General features: G+C 39.9%; 1 protein-coding gene across 1 annotated transcript in view; it reads right to left on the bottom strand.

The window, feature by feature from the left end:
• Positions 1 to 3313: 3313 nt before the first annotated feature.
• The window catches only part of CA8 (carbonic anhydrase 8), a 48119-nt gene continuing 30352 nt past the window's right edge, over positions 3314 to 21080 (bottom strand). Inside the window, exons 4-8 of the mRNA XM_065399774.1 lie at positions 18579 to 18674; positions 14768 to 14830; positions 12528 to 12576; positions 10584 to 10696; positions 3314 to 3448 (exon numbers count right to left, since the gene is read on the bottom strand). Coding sequence (XP_065255846.1) covers positions 3314 to 3448; positions 10584 to 10696; positions 12528 to 12576; positions 14768 to 14830; positions 18579 to 18674 — 456 coding nt within the window. The remainder of the gene's footprint in view (positions 3449 to 10583; positions 10697 to 12527; positions 12577 to 14767; positions 14831 to 18578; positions 18675 to 21080) is intronic.

The following is a 21080-nucleotide window of genomic DNA, read 5'->3' as shown; positions in this document are numbered from 1 at the left end:
CCCGACAGCGAATACTAGCATTTTACATATAAAAATCCATCATTTGGCAATTGAAACTACAAGTTATTTTGTGAAGCAAGGCCAAGGCAAATCTGATTATTTAAAACCATTATTTGTAGGTGTTGACAAATGTAATAAAATTTCAAACATAAAAGCAAAGGGGGACGTTTTCACATTTCAATTCCAACAGTTATAAAAGAAACTCTTTCATGCTTAAAATTCAAAGTCAGCATGTAAAGTAATTTCACTGTTTCGGAGACCTGAATTACCTGCAATGGCCTTAGGGCATTATTCACTCACAGAGGGAAAAAATGTAGTTAAATATTGCTGTGATTTTCCTAAGTAATTTTTCTGCAGGAGACAAGTTGATTTGAATCACCCATTTCAAGATTAAAGTGATGACATTTTGTGACTGCAGAGGCCCATGTAATTGAGGTTTCAGTGGGCTTAGGGATGTGTCCAAAAATTAAATATAGGAGTGTGGAAGCAATGCTGACAGAGAGACCAGTATTTCATTTTCACTGTTAAAATCTGTGCAGCCGGTACATGACACAGGTATGAAATACATGGTAAGTACTTACCTAGAAAATGTTTTTAAGGATTGATTAAAGCCCTCCACCAGAATGCTAGGCCACTGCACTAGCCTGTTTAACGGTTTCTGTCATTCATATTATCTCTATATAAAGGATTACTACACTAAGGGTATGTCTACACTGCCGCGCTAGTTCGGCGGCTGGGGATCGAAGTTCCGGGTTCGATTTATCGCGTCTGGTGTGGACGCGATAAATCGAACCAGGAAGTGCTCGCCGTCGACTGCGGTACTCCAGCTAGACGAGAGGAGTACCGCGGAGTCGACGGGGGAGCCTGCCTGCCGCGTGTGGACCGCGTCTGAACCGCGGTAAGTTCGAAGTAAGGTATGTCGAATTCAGCTACATTATTCACGTAGCTGAATTTGCGTACCTTACTTCGACTTGGGGGGTAAGTGTAGACCAAGCCTAAGAGAGACCATTTATAACCCATTGGTTTTAATGTCTCCATTTTCTGATCGTTTCAAGTTACCAATCTACCTGAGGGGCCATCTTCTGCCTGATCACTTGTTATGCCAATCAAGATTCGGAGCTGGAGCTCAAAACATAATCTCATAAAGATGAGGGATGAAATCCTGGTCCCACTGAAGTCAAGTGGGAGTTTTGCCATTGAATTAATCAGGCTAAGATTTCACACTCCAGCAGGATTCTGAAGTACTCTCCCCTCTACGTATAACAAACCAAATGGTGGCATTCTTCCAAGTGAGGTTCAATATGTGCTTGTTTTCTTTTTAACCAGTGGTTCCTGGGGCTACGGAAATTGTTGCTTTTATGTATTTGGATTCTTCCTGCAGAGCTGAGCAGTTTATTGGATAACTGTAGCCTAATTGCTCTTGTATTTTGGTACAAAACTCAGACACTCCAGGGCTAGAGAAGTTTTATAGATGTTCTACTCATCCATTTGCCCAGGGTGAGAACTTTTCTTAGTGGTTGAGCAGAATGTTATTAGTTTTTCTCTTTTGTTTGCAGTGTTGTTGTAGCTGTGTTGGTCCCAGGATATTAGAGAGGCAATGTGGGCGAGGTAATATCTTTTATTGACCAACTTCTGTTGTTGAGAGAGACAAGCTTTTGAGTTTACACAGACCTCTGCTTCAGGTATGGGAAAGTTACTCAGAGTGTCACAGCTAAATACAAATTGTTAAGCATAAGGAGTTAACATAAGTTGCCAGAGACCATTCAAGGTGAAGTGGGCAGTTAACACCTCTGCAGTCATAGAACAAAGGAGGGTTAGTGAGTTACCGATTGTTGTAATGAGCCATAAACCTGATGTTTTTACTGAGTCCATGATTTTTAGTGTCTAGCAAAGTTATGAATTTAAGCTCCCAGACTCACCTTTTGAAAGTGTTGTTCAGGTTTGCTTTGTGGCCTGAGAGGTCAGAGATGGAGTGATCACTTTGTGAAAAGTGTTTGGCCATGGATGATATGATGTTTTTGTCTTTTATCATTTTTCTGTGAGTTAATTCAAGAAACATAATGATTGTCTCATTTCACCCACTGGATGAGGTACATCACATTATTGTGACAGGTATGTGTAAGACCTATGGATCCTGAAATGTATGTTGTGGGGGGAGTGTGTTGATCATTGTAGCTATGGAGATATGTCTACTTATTGTGCATCATCAGGCATTACAGAGAGCAAGTGAGTAGCTTGTGCATCTGGAATGGACCATTTTCTTGACAATGTTGGAGGGCTGTTAAATAATAATGTTGGTTACCAAGTTGGGGCTGATCCTATTGTCTGCATAGTAAGTTCTCTTTTATTCAGTGTTAGTATATCCCATCACCAGGCTGCTGTGTAGTACACTGATTATCTAAGTGTAATGAGGGTTGGTGAATTATGCTGGAATATTGAGGGATTTTTAAACGTAAGTTCAGGGGAAATAGACTGTGGGAATTTTGATTAACTGACGTGTGGGTAGTGAAGGTTCAAATGTGTATTTGCACCTATGCACGGGACCCAAAGTCATCTTTTACTTCTTGTTCTTCAAGCCCGTGGAAGCTAAAAACATTACCTAGGCAAGAAACAATCATAACTACTCTAATTAATGGAACAACAGATTAACATTAGCCATGAAAAGGCCAAATATTCAGCATCCTCTTCTGCATGCATTGGCTGTGCCTAACTAAACATGCAGCATTTGGAGTAAAAGAGTAACATTTAAACAGAGGACAGAGGAGATCCAAATGAAACAATCCTCCTTTGAGACGAGGTCATTTTCTTCCATCTTTATCAGTCTCAAGGAGTGGAGCTCTGTAACACTAAAACGACTCATTGGTGACTGGAGTCCTAAAAATACAAAATGTAAAAATCAACCAGTGCATCCAACTAGGCAAATCTCACTTGTCCTCAGGTTTAGCACACTTCTTGTCACAGGAAACCAAATTGCTCTAACAGGGCCCAATCCAATGTTCACTGAAATCAATGAAAAGACTCCAATTGACTTTACTAAGTATTGGACAGAGCCTATATTGAACCTAATTATTACAAGGTGTTTGGGAGTGCACATAAAGGCAAAACATATTGTGGTATCAGATGAAAAATTAAAATAATGCAAGGCTCAAAGTACGTGGGTTACCCAGAGCATTTGTCTAAAAGCATTGTCTCCTAAAACACAATCTCTATCATGAAAATTGTTTGAATAGACTTACTTTCCACTTTTTTTTTTTTTTTTTGAACTTTCCCTTACCTGAATAAAGCTTTGTTTTCATTGTTGTTTTTTCTTTTGCTACTGGAATGCAGCCCTGATAACTCTGTCGCTAAGTGGCTGAGTTGGTCTAAAGTTATCTCCTAACATCCCATCACAGCCTTCTAAAAGTTCTGCACCTTTAACGTGTGTCCTCAGTCTTCGAAACTCTTCTATCTGAAAAAGTAAAGAAATGACATGCAGAATATTTTAGATATTTTGTTCACGGTGGGGCCAATGATCTAATCTTAACTATAGTTGAATGTGTGGTTTTCAATGCCTAAATATCTGAGCATATAAATTCTCATAATCAAGTAATTGTGGGTGGATAAATTAATTTGTACACAAAAACTGCATTTGCCTGGGCAAAATGATTAGCAATTACAACAGATGTCAACCTATTCGATTGTGTGCATAATGTCCCAAAGAGTTCTAGCTCAAACTACAGCTTGCTCTTGAAAAAGTGCTCGCCAAATATTTGGACATTCATACCTCTCCATGCAATTTTAGAAACTTCTTTTGAAAAATTAAATCAATAGATTAAAAACTGAACATAACTGGGGAAGAAAATGCAGATTAGCCAATGTCTGTATTTTTTAAATTGTTGGTATAACATGAATATGGTATTTTGAGCCAATTATTTTTAAAATAAATGCCTACATTGTAACTGCAGAAAAATAATTGCACATGTAGAATATGTAGCTGTGTGGGCAAAAGAAGAAAGTGTGCGCATATGGTTTTGAAAGCTAATCTCTGCATATTTTATCACCACTTTTTTTAGAGCATATATTCAGGGCCAGCCTTTGGGGTGGGCAATTGGTGCAGCTACCCTGACTGCCAACATTTAGGGGTGCCAAATGATCACATTCAGGGGTGCCAAATCCCTGGTGTGTTAGTTTTTTCTAGTTGTTGTGTTTTGCGTGTGCATTTTGGGTTGGTGCAGGAGGGGCCACCGAAAACGTTTTCTGCCATGGGCAACAAAGCACCTAAGGCCTGTCGTGCAGATATTTCCCTATCTTGCATTTCATTTTAGATCACCTCCTATATATGCAATAACACAACAGACAGGGGGCCTCTTTCTGCTCTCACTTAGAGGATGGTAAATCAGGGATAGCTCCTTTAATAGCAGCATAAGTCCTCTGTGATATCAGAAACGGTGCCAGAGGGTAAGTTCATAGTGACATATCTTCATTTGTTAAGCATGAGACAAAAAGTAGTCTTGCAGCACTACTGAACCAGTCTGTGCACGTTGCTGCAATAGCACACTCTTTTTGACAGTTTGTTTTTAAAATAGGATTTTAAATGAATGCAAATCACATGTATTTTAAACAGAAAAGAACATCATAGTAGAAGGAAAGTAACATGAAAGAGTGATCTGTTAAATAATTAAACTTCATAGAAGAATTACATTTCTTATCTTTTCTTTGGCATAATAACAAAATATAGAGGGTAGATTCTCCCCACTCAAAGTAAAACCCACCCAAGGGGGCTTTTTGCATGGAAATCTCTATAATGATTCTCTCACAGAGACTCCATTGTGTGTGGAAAACCATTCAAAAACTTTGCCATTTTACATTGAGCTTCTGTATCTCTGCCCTGGCACCCAACTCCCCAGCAACCCAACTCTATTGCATCCCTAGACTGGAGCTCCACAGAAAAAGTGATGGAGCCTAGGATCATATCATCATTTCCATGTAACGTCTGTGAGGCCAGGGTGGGGGGGATGATGGGTATTCCTACTATCCATTCATCCTCCTGCATGACTCTGTTTCCACACTGATCCCCCAGCATGCAGAAAGGGCTCTGCCAGCCCCAAGAAGGGAAGTGTGTCACAGAGGACTCCTCTATGCATGTATAATAGAGACCAAGGGGCATGTAAATCTAACCCCAGATTTTTAGGAAAGTGAAGTGTTCCAAGATAGCTAGTGGTATTTTCTAGAATCTTTGTAGCTGCTATATTGGCTGGGGACACAGTTTCCAATTGTAATTCAGAAGATAACCACGATCACTGTTATTTACTCCAAAAAAGTACAGAGTCGCTTCTTTTCAGATGTATGTGTTTGATTTAGCAGCTAGCTCTTCCCTGTAGCTGAGATTCTCTTTCCTCAGAGAGCAGCATGTTGTGCCTCTCACAGCTGAGATGTAAGGAAGACAGCTTGGACTGAAAAGATGAAAGGAGGGAAGAGTGGTGAGGCTCTTTTAGAATGCTTTTAAAGGTAGAGCTGTTGTATTAATTTAGCTGGAATACAGACGCCTATTCTTGAAGATTTTTTTTTATTATTTTATGATTATTTAACTCAAACTGAAAATAAACACATTTCAGGCCTGGGGACTGAAGAAACCTGCAGAAGTCAAGTGCTGGTAGAAGCAGTGAGCGGCTTTTCTGAAGGTGGCCTCTTCCACCAGAGCTGAACTGAATCAATAGTGGAATCGTCTGAAACCACTGTAGTTTGGGAAGAAGCATTTCACAAGAGCACAGCTTTTGTTTGATCTTTGGAGGCTTGGAGACTTCAAATAAAAACAAATCAAGCAGGAAAAAGCCTTTCTGTAAAGCCAATATTTTGGAATTATCCACTGCTGCAACTTCAAATGCGCTGCAGTGTACGCCGAGCTGGATCACTCACCTCCTGGAGGCTTTCCTCACAGAGCAGCTCCAACACCATTCAGTCAGGAGGGCAGGGTTCACCCCAGTCCCACATACTGAGTTCTGGGGCCCTATCACAAACCTTTGATCTGCAGAGGGTCAGAGCCATTGCACTGAGACGCACTGTGCGTCTGCATCAGCTTTGGAGCCCCACTGTCTGCCTGCCCAATTCCTGATAGCATGGTTCCAGGCCAGACACACTCCATGGGCTCTGCTAGCCACGGCTGTCCTCATGACCACTGAGGAAGTGGCTCTGTGGGAAAGATAATACAGGCCCAGGCTCTATTACCTTTCTCAGATAACTTCCACAGGGAAGAGAAGGGAAACTGTGTAACCCATTGGCTCTGTCCCACCCAATGTGTAGTTTGCCACCCTCTGCCAACCTTCCCATGCCTCCCCCCTCCCACAGACACCACCATTTGAAACACACTCTGCAAGGCCCTGCAGGGAAAAAGGATGTTTCGGTAGAGGTGGTTCCCTCTCCCGGCAAAAACCCATTCCACCTGGGAGCGGAGATCCAGGCACAGAGGGTTCCATCCATGTTCAGATCCAGGGTGCATGAGCTGACCTTTTGAATGGAATAAGAAGGCCCAATCCTGGTCCCACTAAAATCCATCCTAACAGTCCCTTAGAATTCTATTGAGAACCAATTCAAGCCCAAAATGTTAACTATATAGAACCCTAAACCAGATTAAAGCTCTTTGCTGTATTATAAACACTGTGTAGACACAGCTCATCATTTATATCACAGCTGGTGACAAAAACACGATTAGCTTCTATTTTTCAGAATTAACATTTAGGTCAGATTTCCTGATTTCAGACTTTAAATTTTGCTTTATTTATGGTTTCAATTAAATGGCTATTTTCTTCATAGCACAACACAAACCCAAGAATGTTTCCTCTGTGAAAATCAGATTTGCTTGGAAAATGGACCCATTATCATGTAGGTGTTTTTTTGTTTCCAGTTTTGTTTGAAAATTGCATGTACCTTAGTGACACATTCTATGAAAACAGGTACTTTTTTGAGTGAACAAAATACTATGAATCTCCCATAGTTCTTTATTTTGCTGAACATATTTCCACACCACTCCAGCCACAATCATCTATTCCAGTGACTATTTATTTTCTTTTAAAATGATTCGGTACGAATGAGCTAGACAAAGGGGCTAGAGATCTAACCACTCAATTCAAAACTAGCTAACTCTGGCAGTGAGTATAGTGGAATGACAGCTGCTCACTGTATCACTGTTAGAAAGCCACATTCTGACTGGCTCAGAGGATGCAATTGTTCTGTGCTTCAGTGAACCACAAAGCAAATTCTTCGTAAGTGTCCAGTTAGAAAAACAAATTGTCCAGGAAAGTCTGAACAAGCTTTTCCCTTTTTTTCCTTTCCTTTGGGAACACTAATACTATTTGGGGAGAATACTATTGGGGAGAATACTATTCTTATTACAATGTTATATTTCTGTAGTGCATAGGAATGTGCTCGGTGTCTCCCAAAACAAATTAAGACATTGTCCTTCCCATTGAAATAAAGGTAACATGAGACAAGTGAGGGTCATAAACAGACAAGAGAAGGGAAGGGCGGAAGAAGGAGAAGGTTGACACTAGGAGGGAGCAGTTATCCAGTAAAGGCTTGATCTTCTTCCTATTGACATGAGTGAAAAAACTCCAAGGGCCAGAGTGTGAACCCCTTGTTCCCACTGCTGAACAGTTACTGGCAAAAGCCATCCAGACTTCAATAGGACTGCTTGTGAAAACAACTGCGCAGTCGGGTCCCAGTTGACTGCCGGGGGAGTAGGATCAGGCCCTAGCATCCTGATAGTTCTGTTCCTTGTTTGTTCTTTTGTTACTCAGGTAATTAATAGGTTCCAATCTCAGCTACCAAAGTGACAAATATGTATTGGACCTGATTCTCCTCTTACACTGGTGTAATCAGGAGTAACTCCACTGCAGTCAATGGAGTATAAAACTATCATAAGTAAGAGGAGAATCAGGCCAACTGGTTGGAATCCTTATCAGCCACTCATAATTAAGTCTAGATCAAACCAGTTTATACAAGAACTTCTCTACCATCTTTGTGCCCATATTGAGCAAAAATGAAAATGTGTTGGAATGTATAGGAATGGGAGATCTAAACTTATGTTACATAATCTTTATACCCTTCAACTGAGGTGATATTCCCTGAGCTGTTTAGGCCAAGTTAAGGCCTAATCCAACCAACAGTGCAGCTGAAAGATCTGGCCTACTGACACTAATCACTTTTCTTTCCTTTCTCTGCACATCATGTATTCCTGCTTTCTTTCTTAAAGAAACCTGACTGAAAGTGAACTTGGGTAATCAAGGTGAGAGGATGAGGCTGAACCATTGATTAATATAATAGCAGCATAATATGGGCCACATTAAGCTCTATCCCCTTCACAATACATCCTAGCATCTAGTTTGCTTTTTCAACCATTGCTGTGAATTTGTGTGTCTTCATTGTAGTAGCCATGACCTCTAGAACTTTTTTTTCTGTATGTTAACTAGTGTGGAATCATCGGTGTGTAGGTAGCTTAAATTGTGCCAGCCACTGTGCACTAATTGCCTTAATTTGCCTATCATATACTGAATTACTCATGGCTAGCTAACAGGACACAGGGTTGCCTGAGCTAGTGACTTAGGGCAAAATGGCCACCTATCGAGGTGAATAAGGGACAACTTAGTCCTTTTATTTCATCATGAGAATAGCCTCTCTCATATTGCTAGCAATATTTCTCCTAATAAATACCAAAATCTCCAGGAATTTCTGTGATGAAAAAAGAGATTTAGTAAACTTCTCTCCACAATAGCCCGCAAAATCTATTAGCATTTTCAGTTGTGTGCATTGTGTTCAAGGCTTTGTATTTACATACTAAAATATTTTATTAACTATCAGGAAATACAGAATATAGGCTAAAAATATCTAAGTAGTGTAAAGCAGAATGTCATTCAAGGCCTCAATCTGATAGCCACAGTATTATTTGATGCAGCTGAAGAAGTGGTTTTTTACCCACGAAAGCTTATGCCCAAATAAATCTGTTAGTCTTTAAGGTGCTACCGGACTCCTTGTTGTTTTTGTGGATACAGACTAACATGGCTACCCCTCTGATACTTGAGTATTGTTTTGTTTACATTCATATTTAAGACCTTTTAACACTATCATACTAGGATGGTTATAGCAGGTGACATAGATTAATACAGAGTACATTTTTCACAACAGTTATTCTGAGTCTGCTGATATCAACAGATGTGTTTTCATTCAATCAGTGCTAAACTGTCATGAGACCTGTCCTTTCAGCAAGAAAAGAAGTGTCAGACTCATGATTAGATATTTTTTAGTTGCAGTCACTTAATTTAAAAATAAGTTTACTGGGAGCTAGTGCTTTTATTCTATGATCAATCATAGAATATCAGGGATGGAAAGGACCTCAGGAGATCATCTAGTCCAACCCCCTGATCAATGAATTATATTGTTGAATTAACGTCTCATATTAAAACAAACACTGTCAACTTAAAATAAATTGTGAACAAACACATTTCTTTACTTGTGTTACAAGTAATACCTTAGATCAGGGGTGGGCAACCTATGACACGCCTGTCGAAGGCGGCACACGAACTGATTTTCAGTGGCACTCACAGTGCCCGGGTCCTGGCCACCGGTCCAGGGGGCTCTGCATTTTAATTTAATTTTAAATAAAGCTTCTTAAACATTTTAAAAACCTTATTTACTTTACATACAACGATAGTTTAGTTATATATTATAGACTTATAGAAAGAGACCTTCTACAAACATTAAAATGTATTACTGGCACGCGAAACCTTAAATTAGAGTGAATAAATGAAGACTCGGCACAACACTTCTGAAAGGTTGCCGACCCCTGTCTTAGATTATTAAAAGTGAAAAAAAAATTAAAAATCCAGTTCGTCACTGTTTATGTTCTTTTGTCTCTACTGTTTTGCCTTCTCTCAGCACGGACAATGAAAAATCAATGCATTCATATTCTGTGTTATAGTTAGGTTCACCTTGCTCATTGCTGGTGTTCCTATGACTGGGTTTCAAACACTGCCGGGGAATATTTATGTGCTCAGCACCAACAGTTTTCTTTGGTATTTTTTATTTATGTTGTGCAGAAAGGCTTATATATATTATAAAAGCATATTTTTTTAAAAAATGGGCCAAATTTATATTGACTGTTCATTTGCCAACTTTTATTATGTAGGATTAAGAAAAGAGTAAGATAAATTAAATATAGTCCAAAGTAATAGAGTTAACCTGCACTATTAACAATTTCATTCTCCAGGACACTGTCTCCTAGTGTGTCTTTGTTCCTTTAACATCAAAAAGGAGTGCTATTTGAAAGCTTTTGATTACAAAGGATTGAATTTCTTTAGCTCATTGATTTCTTGCTTTCACTTTAGTAAAGAATTATTTTAAATGCAGATGATAAATGATAACAAGATTTGTTTCCATCTTTGACCTTTCCCTGCATTCACTGACTCAAAAGGTTTAACATTTACTTGAAAAGCCATGTACAGATCTAATGGGATCTTCAAGAAAAACTAGGTATAGCATCCTGCTATATATTTGCACGCTATAACCTTTAGCTCAGAACCATATTCTCAGGTCACTTTAAGCACAGTTATTACCTGCAGTTGGGATACAGTCAATGGATATCGAAATAATATCCAGGTAACACTTTCACTGCAAGGAGGGATGGTAAGGGAGCCCTCATATACCCAATAATCACGTAAAAGAGGATCTGAAATTAAAAGGATAATTTAATGTTAATGTAGTAATTAAGGAGTTTCTATTCACATATACACAGATTTTATTATAATAATTTATACTTACTCTGTCCAAGAATCTAAAACTGCTAAAATCTACAAAAATGGCTATTATTATCCCTATATTACAGATGTGAAAAACAAGGTTCAGAGAGTGTACGTCCTCAGTCACACAGCAAATATATGACAGAGTGGAAAACCGATTCCAGGTCTTTTGAGTCCCTGGTTCTCTGCTCTAATCATTAGTAAGTGCTGCCTCCCTTGTGCCTAACCCTGCCTGTATAAAAGGGAAGATGAAAGAATTAGTTCCTTTCTTGTTCCCTGGTCAGAGGAGATCAGACACAGTTTCTGGCTCTGATCCTGCAAGGAGCTCAGAGCTCTTTGCTGGATTGGGGTTTAAATTCTTGTGCTCCCACAGTGATAGGGCCAAGAGCTGCAACAGAAACCCCATGAGGAGGAGCAGGTATGGCTAGGGCTGTAGTTATACACTCCCTCCATATCCACATGTGCACCTTGGCCATCATGAGGAAGAACACTTGCTGCACCCTGTAAAGGTGCCACTGTATGCATTCTCCTAGTTCTCCCGTAGGCATTGTTCCACTGCAAACATCTTCACCCTCACCCAACATGGGCACTGACTTAAAGCCACAATCCAGTCCTTAATTTTAGGCAGAGCTGGTAGGCAAGGGTCCTGTGGAAAAAAACAGTATGTGAGCATGTAATTAAAGACTGTATCATAATGCATATGCAACAGGGGGCTGAATTAAGGTTGCATTTGCAGCCTTAATTCTGGCATTTCCTATCTTTTGAGTACTTGACTTTCCAAACTTAAAAATGTTCTTTTAATGTAGTTTTGGGTCTGTACTGTGGAAAGAGACTTCCACAATGGCATGGAATTTGGCATGGAGGCAGCCCTTACAATGGAAGCTTTGTTCTGAAGGAAATTGGTAGAACTGGTCAAAAAAGGGGTCAAATTTTCATGACAACCTGCAATGGGGTTGGTTACAATTATTTGTCTTTGTTGATCTAAGACTTATTCGCTGTGTGACTTTGAGCAAGTCACTTAACTTCTCTGTTACCCATGTGTGATGTAGATATCCTAGCATTTGGGGCATGCTTTCCATTGACATCAAGCCCAACGGAGCTGTGGGGATTAATTATCAAACGTTGTACAGTAGTTGTTTAGAAAAACAGCTCTGTATAAAGAATTACTCATATCTACCTCTGAAGCCTGGAGTAGTAGAGAGCACTGCACAAAGAAAACACAGAGAGCCAGCAGGGATGGGAGATTATCAAGCTGGCTGGCCAGAAAGTAGTGGATGCTGTACAATCTTAAAGGATGTACTGGCATCCACACGCCCCAGGTACACTAGAATGCTCAGGGAAACACTGTACCTCCACATCACCCCAGGCTGGGTCTGTGCCTCGAGGGGACCAAAGAAGCCACTGATGTAAATTGTGACTTCCTGTGAGTATCATGGTTGTCAACTGCATGGCAGAGGCCGCAATCTTGGAAACAATGATTCCACACGATGAGAAATATAATGGGTACTCAATGGGTAAATTGCTGATAGCCAGACACTGTTCATCTCCACTGTTGGTCAATGGAGCACTCATGTCCAGATCTACAGAGAGTTGTGCTGTTGATTCAACTACATTAAAGCTGTTCTCCAGGAAAGAATGAGTTGCAACAGGATTTTATAAAGTGGCACAAGGCGTTCGACTGTTCAGAACGCATATGTAACATATGTAACAGTACATCTACACTAGTAAGTAAAGGTTTGCTGTATATGAAACAACACCTACCTGGTAATAAAGAGTTGGGATTAAAACAGGGTATTGTTTTGGACTTCCCCTGAAAAATCAATACAAATCCATCTCATCTCCAGTTCTCATTAAAAAGATGTTGAAGGGGAAAAAAAGGAGCCTTTGAATGTTGTCATCACAGTAAGCCTTGAATTTCTATCCCTGGCAACCACTGATGACAGTCTCCATTGAATCATCATTACATTAGTCCTTGCAGCTATACAACCCTTTTATTTATTTATTTTATATTTTCTGTCTAAGGCTACCCAGCCCATTTTTGTAGATCTCTGCTAGCTTAGTCTCTCCTTTTGGCATGGAGCCCTCTGTAAGGCCTTGATCCTGCAGCTCACTGCATTAGCTTCAGTGGGGTTCCACATAGGTGAAGCTGTGTGCCTACACGCAGTGAACTGAAGGAATGGCCCCTAAGTGAGCTTTGTCCCAAGCAGCCTGTTTACTCCATTATTTCTAAGGGCCAAATTCTGCCCATAGATTTCTAATAGCAGGTGGCCTTTGAGATCATGGATGACAACATGTGCATCGAAGGACAGAGTTAACTGCACAATTGAAAATGTCTTTGATTTTCAAAAGTGAATTTCAAAGCTTTGGGGGGTTTTGCAAAAAGGTGTTTTACACCAACATTAATGCTTTATAAATGTAAAAATTACCAGTGAGTGTGTGTGTGGGGGGAAGGGTTATCCCCTAGAGGAATATTTTGTTATATGTTGCATGTGGGTTTTTATTTAGTAGCAGATGGTGGGATCTCTGCAGTGGCTGCCTTGCTCAAGGGAAGGGGAAGCATTTTAAGGAAGCTCCTTTTAATTGTTCTTTGTTTACATTTGATTTCATTTTTATTTTAAATTGGAAGCACCTAGAGATTATTAACAGGTGCAGTAAAATTAATTAACTAAAAATGCGTTTTAAAACAAAGCATCTGAAAATCAGTTCCCTCCTACACTTACATGCCAAATCCTGAGCTTCTGGATTTGTATTTCCCACATCAAAATGCCTAACACAAATCCAATCCAAAGCCCATTGACTTCCACTGACTTCAGTGGGTTTGGATCAGGCCCACTGAGCAGGAAGTGTTGTGCTTCACTCTGTGATTTGGAAAGCTTATTAGAAAAACATGTAACATACCAATTCTAAGTATTCGCGAATATATTATCATAAACTTCTCATTAATCTCTTTTGATTATGGCAAAATTGGGTTGAAATTGAAGATGTGACTTTTGGGTGTGACACTTTATAATATAAGACTATGTTGATGTGCTTAGTGCAAATAAAATGTATATATTCACAAAGCACGTATCATGCTGGCCCTCTGAATTCATGAGTGAGCATTCATGATCTTCCTATTTTTATCTGTGCTACCAATAGAGTATAAAGAGTTCTATACAATCTCTTTCTCTCTCTCTCTCTCTCTCTCAGACACACACGTACACAAACACATACACAAAATAATAGTTTGTAGAAATGAATGCTACACCTGGAGTACATGAGATATTGTTCAACTAAAACAAGATTTAAAATTCAGATTAATTAATAATAATACATAGTTCCTAAAATTCCTATACTTCTGTCTTTTCAGACCTATACAGTGCTTTTCATTCATTGATCTCAAAGCCCTTTATAATCATTATCCCCATTTTACAGATGGGGACAGTGAGGCAGGGAGATTCAGTGTCTTGATTAAGTGGTCACAGAATAAATCAGTGTCAAAGCTGGGAAGAAAACCCAGATCCCCTGAATCCTATTCCAATGCCATATCTAATTCATTGACTTTCTTAACAGGGTTCCACTATGCTATAGCCATATTGCAGTTGTGATTTTGCCTGGGTGTTCGCTTTGCATATTCTGCTCTTGTATAACTTGAAACCTGACAGGTTGGGGAATACTGACACTGGGGTTCTCTGAACATTCAGTACAGATCTTTCTTGGTGGTTGAGTTCACACTGACAAAGTATTGGTATCATTAAAAAAATCAATACTTGTGAACCGTCACTGGTATATGAGATTAAAACTTTCCCTGCAGTCAGAATAGGAAATAACTGTACTAATTGAGTGGAATTTATTGTTAAATGTTGACTTTTAATGGTGACCACTGTATTATGCCTCCCACATGATATCTTAGCACAAACATTTCTGATACTGTACTCTCTGCTTCAGTTTATCTTCTTTGCCCTTCCCCCATTCAGTCCATCTCTGTCAAGTATTTCTGTTTCCCTCAGACAATTCCTCACCTTGTACTGGATGTCCTGGAGAATTTCAGTTACGGCCTTTAGGCCTAAATGTTCCTTTCCTATCTGAAACATAACAAACAAACAAGCAAACCCAAAAATGAACTTCACTGCTGTGTTGTTTCTGAAAACTAAGAGAGAGGTCAACAAGTCTGGCCAGTTCAGTGCTTGTTTGTACACAACCTTGGATTAACCAACTATTCTGTTACATGGCAAATTCAAACAAGAGGTACTAATTCCCATACAATAAAGACCTTGGCCAGAATGAAACTAGGTTTAAGTAACTTTAAAACAGTAACGGAAACTGACAGAATTAAAAAAAAAAAAGTCAAAGTCAAGGCTGATAAGCCTGAACTCACCTTGTTTTGCCTCAATAGTGCAGCACATGCTTCATGTAAGGGTCAAAGCCATGCAGCATTGTGAGATATAAATGCCAAGGCTACAATTTGTCCTTACACATTTTTGTTAGAAAAGTACATAGAAAAGAACTTAGTACACAAGCATGACAGAAACCTTTGAGTTTGTTCCCATAGTATTGCATAGCTGAGGCTGTGTGCTCCACTCCTTATTGAGGATAACCTCTCATTGAAGCTAAGGAAAGTTTGTTTGGATGAGAAGTGCAGAATCATAGTTCACCCCTTTCTTCCCCACTCCCCCCCCCATACACACCCACACCCCTTTTATACTCCCAAAACATTCCCATTGACTTGAATGGGGCCAGGATTTCACCCCACATCTTTATTGAATGTCTTTGAGAAGCGGACAAAAGACACATGTAGAAAGAAATGTTTAAGGTGAGAGATCCTGATTATTTAATGTAGATGTAAAGTAGCCAGGTTGCATTGTAGAATCAGGATTTGATTCTAACCTGAGATATATACATATGCTCACACATACATGCACGCCTGCCATTGACTTCATTAAGAGCTGTATGCACATGTACATGGGCACAAATGCGCTCAGATAGTTTACAAAATGTCATTGTTTAAATGCAGTATGTTTCTGAGCTAGGTACATAAGCACTAATAGAGCAGCATGGGCATATTTTAAAAAAAAACCTACAGAAGCCAAACACTTCACTGCGCACACACAATTCTCCCCCTCTGGAGAGGATGAGAGAAAGAATGAACCACATATGACCAATGTTACTCACATTGCTTAATGCCTTATCAGATACTAAGATGGTGAAGGGGGTGTGAGAGTCCATAAAGAATAGAATCATAGATTCACAGTTTCCTAGGATCAAAAGGGACCATTGTGATCATCTAATCAGACCTCCTGTATAACAAGGGCAATAGAATAAAATACAGGGAGCATTTTCAAAAGCACATAAGTGATCTAGGAGCACAGGACCCATTGACTTTCAGTGGGACTCATGCTCTTAAGTAGGTGATTTTGAAAATCCCTCCCCCCTAAAAATCAGGAACTCACAAAACTTCCTGGGCTTGATTTTGATGTCACCATGCATCATGATTTCAGCGGAGTTATTCCTAACTTACACCATGCATTGTGAGAGCAGAACAAGCCCCCTCCTCTCCCCCCCACACAGTGATTTTACATTCATAAGAACGCTAACAAGATTGAAAGACCTAAAATTTGACTTTTTTTCTAATCTGCCAAATTTTTGTAAATGCCCGTGCATGAGTGGAATTGGAGTGCAGGGGGAACTGGCACCAAGGCAGGAATAGTTTTTTTTTAAAAAAGCACCCAACACTTCAACTGACTAGTGGTGTTGGGGGTGTTAGAGCATGTGTTTGTGCGTATAGGTTTTTAGGAGGAAAAAAGTTTCAGTAGGAGTTTGAAACCTCCAAGAAGCAATTATAAACAGTGGCTTAAAAAAATCACTCTTTCTGCCTTTAACAGAATTGAAAAGAAATGTGACTTAATTTGTTTTCTCACTGGACCATTAATAAGTAGCATAAAGCAAACTATGATTTTTTAGACAATTTTTAATTATGTGGAGCCTTTCTTGGCTAATAAGAAAACACCATGGAATGCTTACGGCGAGAGACAGAAGTAGAAAAAAAGATATTGGTTACGTTTCAAAGATTTATTTAAGAATTGTATGTAACTTTGTACGTGACTCCAAAGTTACCTCTGCTGGAATTAGAGGGCGACTTACATAAGCAATTATGACATAAGCCTGTAGGATACGAAGCTGAGAGAACTGAGAATTTCTAGCATTACTGTTTAACAATTCTATCTCAGCGCTGAGACTGTAACCAATGTCCCTTTACATTCAAATACAGGTAAATCTCAGAGGTACTCAGAAGCTCATTATGGAATATGACTAATTAACAGTACAACTGTGAAAGAAAATCCATTTGATCTAAATGTGAATCATAACTCTCTTCCTCAAACCTCCTTAAACGGAACCGTTCACTGCTTGTCATGACTAGGGCTATGTGAAATCGATGCTTTGGGTTCACGGGGGGTTTGGGAATCAAAACTGGTTGGCTTTGTTCATAGCGTTCACAGCTCTTGAAGCCACTTAGTGTCACTTAGAGTCAGGGGATCACATGAACACCCAATTAACACCCAGGGTCACCAACAGGCCACACAGCTCCTTTATTTTTGACTTTTCAGGAAGGGCTGCCCTGTGAGCCCCATCACCCAGCATCTCCCAGTCCAATGTCTCTGAAGAGGGAAAGTCTCTCCCCACCTTATACTCCTGTGCAGAGGCCATACTATGCTGGTGTCCTTGGGTCTAGCACAAACTCTCTACAGGGTTACCCCCACTGGCAGCACTGGGGCCAGAAAGTAAGTGGAGACTAATCCACACAACACTCCTCCCGTCCCCGTATCTCCCAGGGCCTGAATAACAGGATTGGCCAAGAATGTAAGGGAGCAAACTTTAAGTGGACATGGTCCCTGAGAGCTCTAGGAGGTGTCATATCCCAGGGGCACACTACCTCCTTCTGTTCCCACTGGAAGGGTGTGATTCCACACCTGTCCCAGCAAAGGCCTGTGTTTTACTGCCACCATTTACAGGTAGCACCATGCCGCTGTACACAACAGTTTAGGACAAGAAACTAAGAATTTCCTTTTCCAATTGAAACTTCAGGGTGAACTGAGGTAGACAGGATGTAATTACCCCAACGGAAGTTTGGCCAGAACATCAGAGCTAACCGCCTATTTCTTATTAAGAGTGCTGTGGGACTTTTAACGAACAAAAGAGTGGTCAGCACTTCAGTTTTTATACAGCACCTGCAGCAGCACAGTACCACCTAGCACTGACTGAGTGAGAAGGCAGCGTGGCACCTTCTAAATTTCCTACACCACTTCCTGCTGCCACCTAAGTGTTCTTTAAAGGTATGTCATCCAAGTACCCAGCCAGCCCACTGCTCTTTAGCTTATATGACATGACAAGGCTGCAGGACAAGACTGTTAGATGGTACGTTTTCCATTCTTTAGTTACATTATTTTAAATACACCTCTGCCCCGATATAACGTGACCCGATATAACACTAATTCAGATATAACGCAGTAAAGCAGCGCTTCGGGGGGGTGGGGCTGTGCACTCCGGTGGATCAAAGCAAGTTTGATATAACGCGGTTTCACCTATAACACAGTAAGATTTTTTGGCTCCCGAGGACAGCATTATATCGGGATAGAGGTGTATGTTGCTTTTAATCAAATATCATTTTAGTTACCATTTGCACTGAAGATACGTGTAGACAAATACTTGTTGTATTAGAATACAAGCAACTGTCGATTTCTTTTGTTTTCTGAAATCACTAACAGTAGAAAGTAGAAGGGGACTCTTTTATAGGAGCCAAATGATAACATGTGATTACCACAGTAAAATATTTACCTGCACAAACAGAGCAATGATAGCTATCCCGTGCTTCTTCCCCACTGCCTCATCAATACTGCTGTACAGTGTAGAGTTCCAGTGGATTAGATGGAGCTAAAACAAAATGATGCAGACAATGTCACCAGTAGGTAAAAGTTTGTGTGTGCCTGAGAAACAGGAAGGTGATTTTAGCTAACAAAGCCAGCACATATTATAAAAGATGGAATCCCATGATGACCATTATAAGTCCAGTAAGAAAGAAGGTACTGTTGATAACTTCCCCTCCTATTTTAACCACAGAAAGGATGTCTTGCATTCAGCTGCCAAGTATCCATGACAAAGGCATGGATCAATGTGGTAACAGACAGTGCATTACAAATGGTGTACTCCCTCATTTTGAGGCACTGAAATAAACTCTGCAAACTCAACCCATCGACATGGCCTCTGTCACTGCCAGTTAGCTCTCTTCCAAGCCACAAATTCATATTCGTCACGTTAGAGTATGGCTGTGGACATAGATTTTCCTAACATTCATTTAATTGGTTGGCTGTGCCTTTTTGATAGTACATGTCTCATGAACTACCACTGCAATAGTGAACCGCTGGGACCTCATCAATGAACAACAATCCCTCCCCCCCCTACCCCCACCCCCATCCCCACTCATTGAATGTAATGGGTTGGGAAAAGGGGAAATGGGGAAAAGGTAAACACAGGCAGCATGACTGGGGAGAAGTGGAGACAGGCAGCTTGCAGATGCAAGAGATGAAGATATTGGTGGATAATAAGTGTGTATTAAACTGCCTTCACCCCTCTCCCTCCTCCCCCCCCCCCCCCCCAAAGTGCCAATAAAAGCCTGTGGACATCCAGCTACTTTTAACCAGCTTCCCTGAATCAGGGCTTGCATTAGTAGCAGCACATGTAAACAGGAAGCAGTAGTCACTGGCTGGTAAAAGGGAGGTCTTATTCTGGCAAACTGGTACAGCTGCCCAGCAAGAATTGGGAACCCCTGTCTTAGAAGCAATCTGTTAATGAAAAGAAAGAAAGGGGAACACTGACAGCTTTATATAGTCAATGGCAATATGCATTTCAAACAGCTGACTGTTTCCAGCTCTAATGATAACATGTTATCTCCTTGGCTATGGCTCATAGCATTGCAGAGGTTTCCCCCACTCAAGCATGTCTGCTTTTAAGTTTATCTAGGAGCAGCCCTGGCACATTCCATGCAGATAAAACAGCTACAAAAAACTAAATTTAATTCCCTGATGTAAAATCGAGTGATTGATGTTTTGCATTGTTAGGTGTTTGAGGGGTGAAAATGTCACCTGCTTAGCTAGCATTTTTCCCAGTTTCACAAAAAAATAGTTTTTTAAAATAGAGTTTTTCTCTGTCTTACTATTTCTGCCTGGCACCCCCAAGCAGTGATGACTGCTCTCCACCCCCAGAGAGTTCGCTTAGATTGCTCAGCATCTCCCATGATCAGGCCCTCAGACTGCTGCCTCATCCCTTATTTCAGTTCGGATAGAAACCAAACATACAACTCTGATTATCATTCTTTCAGAAACGTTCAATAAAGGATTTTTAAATGTACTGTTGCGAATCAAATTAGCATAATAGATCATTTTGTTCATTCTGAACACAAATATTTGACATGATAAAGAAAACTCCAAGCTAAGTTTCATTAGAAAGGCTCATGCATTGAGCAGTGCTAATATAAAAAAACACTTACCCATAGCTACAGGAGTTATAGGCAAATAAATTACCAGCTAAAACAAGACACAGAACTAAGTTGTGTCCCTGAACGTCCTGCATTCATAAAACCTTACTTGGAAGCAAATCAGTGTGAAGGAGCAAATCAGTCTATTTGACATCTTGTTTAAGTTTACTATTTAAATGGGTCCTTTTGTAACTTTGTTCTGTTCATACATTTGAAACTTTCACAAAATGACCTTTATTTCCATTTTCACTTTTTAATATTAAATGATTCTTTAAAAAGCAAAACAAAAAATCAAATAAAGACAATTTAGTTACTAATACTGTCTCTAGGAAAAAGATGAACTAATACAATCCAATTAGTTTAGAAGGCAATGCTATACTTTAAGTCAGACTATTTGTCCAAAATGCTACATTATTTGATTAGACTGGAATTTGCAGATATTACATTAGCCACTAGAGGGGGCTCATGCAATCCCATGAACATAACAAACCCTGAAATTAACAAGGAAAAATCTACTTCCTACAAACAGGTTTGTACAGACACCCAAAAAAGAACAACATTCCAGTGACTGCAGTTGTGATGGCAATGTCCTTGGTACTGCAGAAAACAATACTCCATATCACTGCTATTAATTTTATTTTAAATGTCAGCATAAACCTTTCCTTCTGTGACCGTAACAATGGTCTTGAACGTTTAGAGAGCCCATTACTTTGACTAAGTCAACAGGCAGATCTGAGCTAAAGCCACCATGACATTCAATGTGTTGTTACGTTCAAAGAGGTAACATTTGTAAAATGACATTTTTC

This window comes from Emys orbicularis, chromosome 2 (genome assembly GCF_028017835.1).
Source record: "Emys orbicularis isolate rEmyOrb1 chromosome 2, rEmyOrb1.hap1, whole genome shotgun sequence".
Taxonomy (NCBI): Eukaryota; Metazoa; Chordata; order Testudines; family Emydidae; genus Emys; species Emys orbicularis.
Note: the sequence above shows the minus strand (reverse complement) of the source record. Positions and strands in the feature narration are given on the sequence as shown.